We start from the raw sequence: 3884 nt of genomic DNA on the forward strand, positions 1-3884 counted from the left end.
GTCAAACTGCGTATTATTTGCTGCAGATCACACTTATAGCCACTAAAACACTCGCAAATCAATTATTTTCAATAAAATTTCAAATTTAGCTGCAAAATATCAAATTATGGGTGAAAACAGGGGGGTCCCAGTTGGTCTACTTCCGTTGGAGCCGTCTTCGAATAGACTGCGGATTTTAGCAGTAGAGGCGGAGTGTTCTCCCCTTGCAGACGTCCACGTCTCGTTGAAAAAAACTTTATAGCTGTTATCTCCCTTTGACTGCAATTTCATTCTAGAAAAGCTCTGCCTCTTTCAAACGGCCGGATAATTTTACACCCTTAAAAATATAGGCCTACGTTTAGTATACACACACACAAGCACACGCACACACAAACACACACACACACACACACACACACACACACACACACACACACACACCACACACAACACACACCACAGCCACACACACCACAGCCACAGCCACACACACACACACACATATCAGAGTGGGTGCTCTGCGTGTCCTCTGTTATGGTTTGCTCCATCTTTCACTTACTTTCATCAAACGTCTATCGTCCTTATCTCTCTTGTAACACATCTATTCTTCAGCACTTAAATGACCTTATTGTGTTGCAAGTGCCGTAAAACTGTTACATAAACTAAACATCTATCATCCTGATTTGTTTTCCCTTTTGTGTTTATCCTCTTGTAGCATTTTAATATTGGGCACTTATGTGCCCTTATTGTATTGCAAGTGCTCTAAAACTTTTACTAAAACATCACTCATCAGTCGAGATCTTTGTTGACAGTGTAGGACTGGCCTCTGAAATTATATATGTGTGGAGGAATTCTGTAACGAACGACCACTATGAAACAGTAGAATAGAGGGTGAGGGTTTGGGGTAAGGGTAGGGGTCAGGTCTCTGTTTTTATTGTGTTTTGTTGGGGTGGTCGCTCGTTACGGAAGTCCTTCCCATATGTGGGCCCAGCAGGGTGTCTTGAGTTTTGTGGGTGGTTGGCGGGTGCTCTTTTTTCCTATCAAACTTCTATCGTCCCTTTCTCCCCTTCTTCTTTTTTTGCGTTTGTTACTCTCTTGTAACACCTCTAATCTTCTGATGCTCATATGACCTTATGCAGTTGCGAGCGCCGTAAAACTCCTACTAAAAAAATTTTTAAACCCTGAGTTTTGCTATGTGTATATATAAAGCTTTTCTCTGTTCCTTCTTACAGGTGATTTCTCTCGGCAACAGGATACGTTGAAATCTGAATCCATGGCCCTGTCACTCGGATGTAAGCCAGGGACATCTACTTCTAGTGCCAGTGAGGAAAGGGAGATGGGAGGGGCAGCTATGGTGACCAGTTCGTCCCAGCAACTGAACTTAACACATCATTCCGGCTGTGTCGGAACATCGCAGGTTGAATCTGTGGAGGTGTGTCTGTGTCCAGCTGACAGCAGTGTCTACGTGGAAGAGACGAATGTCCCCCCATCTAATGATGCACAACATATACAGTTGACGAGAAAATGTCTACCTTGTGGAGCCGAAGTGAACGACTCGCAACAACAATCTTTTTTCAAATGTGATTTCTGTGATAAGGAGTATCCTAGTCTAGATGATTTGACGAATCATACACTGATACACACTAAAGTAGAGCTAATCAAATGCGATTTCTGCGAGCAAACTTTTGAAAGTTTGGATTGCTTGCAGAAGCATACCCAAACGCACGGTGGGGAAAATTTGTACAAATGTTGTTGGTGTGACGCAAGATTTAAACAGGAAGACGATTTGAAAAGACATCAGAAGACGGACTGTCAAGAAAGTTCAGTATCCTGCAATGTACCTAAAATAGTATGGTCGGGAGAAAGTGATGACTCAGCGGAAAAAGATAGACTCGCGGAAATGCAGCTCTACAAATGTGATGTGTGCAATGTTGGATTTGACGCCGATTCTGATCTGCAGCAGCACACGTCGTCAGCGCACGGGGATGAGGAGAAGTTCAAGTGTGATGTGTGTCACCGGACGTTCAGGAGCAGGAGTAATCTCAATAAACACGTGTTTACACACACGGGAGAAAAACCGTTCCAGTGCAGCATCTGCCATGCACAATTTGTGTCGAAGCGTAATTTGAAACACCACGCTTTTGTGCACACCGGAGAAAAGCCGTACAAATGCCAGGTCTGTGATGCTAAATTTAGCCATGCGGGTAACTTGAAACAGCACACCATGATACACACGGGAGAACGGCCGTACAAATGCGGTCTGTGCAACGCGAGCTTCCTCGCAAAGATCAGTTTGAGGTTGCACACCATGAAACATACGGGAGAGAAACCGTACAAGTGCGACGTCTGCGACGGGGGTTTTGGCACCAAAGCCCACTTGAACGAACACATGTTGACGCACAGGACAGACAGGCCGTTTGAGTGCGGTCTGTGTAGAGCGAAATTCAAGCTTTCGAGATACTTGAAGCAACACATGTTGATCCACACGCGAGAGGGCATTATTGGCAGTGATGACGCGGGGTCTCCATCCCCCGACAACGGACAGGAAGTGGCGGACCTGGCGGCAGACAAGCCGTTTGCGTGCCATATCTGTGGCACGAGATTTCAGACGTGGAAGAGTTTACGGCAGCACGCCGTGATACATTCGGTGGAGAAGCGGTTCGAGTGTGAGGTGTGTGGCTCGCGGTTTGTGTCGAAACGTAATCTGAAACAGCACAACTACATCCACACGGGGGAAAAGCCGTTTCACTGTGAAGTGTGCAACGCGAGGTTCACGACGAAAAACATTCTGAAGCAGCACCTGTTGGTGCACACCGGGGAGAAACCGTTCGGGTGTGAGCTGTGTGATGCGCGGTTTAACGCCAGGAGCAGTTTGCGGCTGCACGTGCTGCGTCACACAGGGGAGATGCCGTACAAATGTGACGTGTGCGAGGCAACGTTTAACACGAAGAGCAATCTAAATCAGCACGCCTTGACGCACTCGGCAGAGAAGCCCTACGAGTGTGGTCTGTGCAGCGCCCTATTTAAGTCTTCAAAGTACTTGAAGCAGCACATTTTAGTACACACGGGAGAAAATCCTCACAAATGCGGCCTGTGTGACGCCAGATTTAAGTCGACAAGTCACCTGAAGCAACACACTTTAACGCACACCGGAGAAAAGCCTTTCCAGTGTGGAATTTGTCTCGTGAGGTTTTACGCGTCGAGTCACCTAAAACAGCACTCCTTTACGCACACCGGAGAAAAACCTTACGAGTGCAGTGTGTGCGACGCAAAGTTTAGTTCTAGCAGCAATCTGAAACAACACACCCTCATTCACACCGGGGAAAAACCCCACAAGTGCGACTTGTGCGACGCCAGATTCCGTGCCAGGAACAGTTTGAAACAGCACGTGATGATGCACACGGGGGAAAAACCGTACAGCTGTGACGTGTGTTTGGCCAAATTTAATTCGACGGGAAACTTACGCCGGCACGCCTTGATCCACAGCAGAAAAGCGCAAGCGTGAGATGTCAGCAGTGCGGGAACCGGACTGTTGAGACCCTTCCTCTGGGTTACCTGTGTTGATTTTTCTATCACATGTTGCGGGTGGTTGGCAGGTGCTCTGACATCGTTTGATCTTTTTCTCCTATCAATCATCTATCGTCTTTATCTCCCCTCCTCCTTTGTTGTGACTGTTACTCGCTTGTAACACCTCTAATCTTCGGCACTTATATATGACTTTATTGTGTTGCAAGTGCTAAAACTCTTACTAAAACAAATATCTGTCGTTGTTAAATCTCTCCTTCTCCTTTTCTTTGTTGGCTACTCTCTTGTAACATCTCTAATGTTTGGCACTTGAATGACCTATTTGAAAGTGCCGTAAAACCTTCACTAAACCACACGAATGGCTTGTTTTATAATATATA

General features: G+C 46.2%; 1 protein-coding gene across 1 annotated transcript in view; it reads left to right on the plus strand.

The window, feature by feature from the left end:
- LOC101846850 (zinc finger protein 431) overlaps positions 1-3606 on the plus strand; it is an 11284-nt gene extending 7678 nt beyond the window's left edge. The window contains exon 2 of the mRNA XM_005111572.3: positions 1212-3606. Within this exon, the coding sequence (XP_005111629.1) occupies positions 1212-3484 (2273 nt within the window). The 3' untranslated portion in view covers positions 3485-3606. The remainder of the gene's footprint in view (positions 1-1211) is intronic.
- The last annotated feature ends 278 nt before the right edge of the window (positions 3607-3884 follow it).

The sequence above is a fragment of the Aplysia californica genome, unplaced genomic scaffold (genome assembly GCF_000002075.1).
Source record: "Aplysia californica isolate F4 #8 unplaced genomic scaffold, AplCal3.0 scaffold01078, whole genome shotgun sequence".
NCBI lineage: Eukaryota > Metazoa > Mollusca > Gastropoda > Aplysiida > Aplysiidae > Aplysia > Aplysia californica.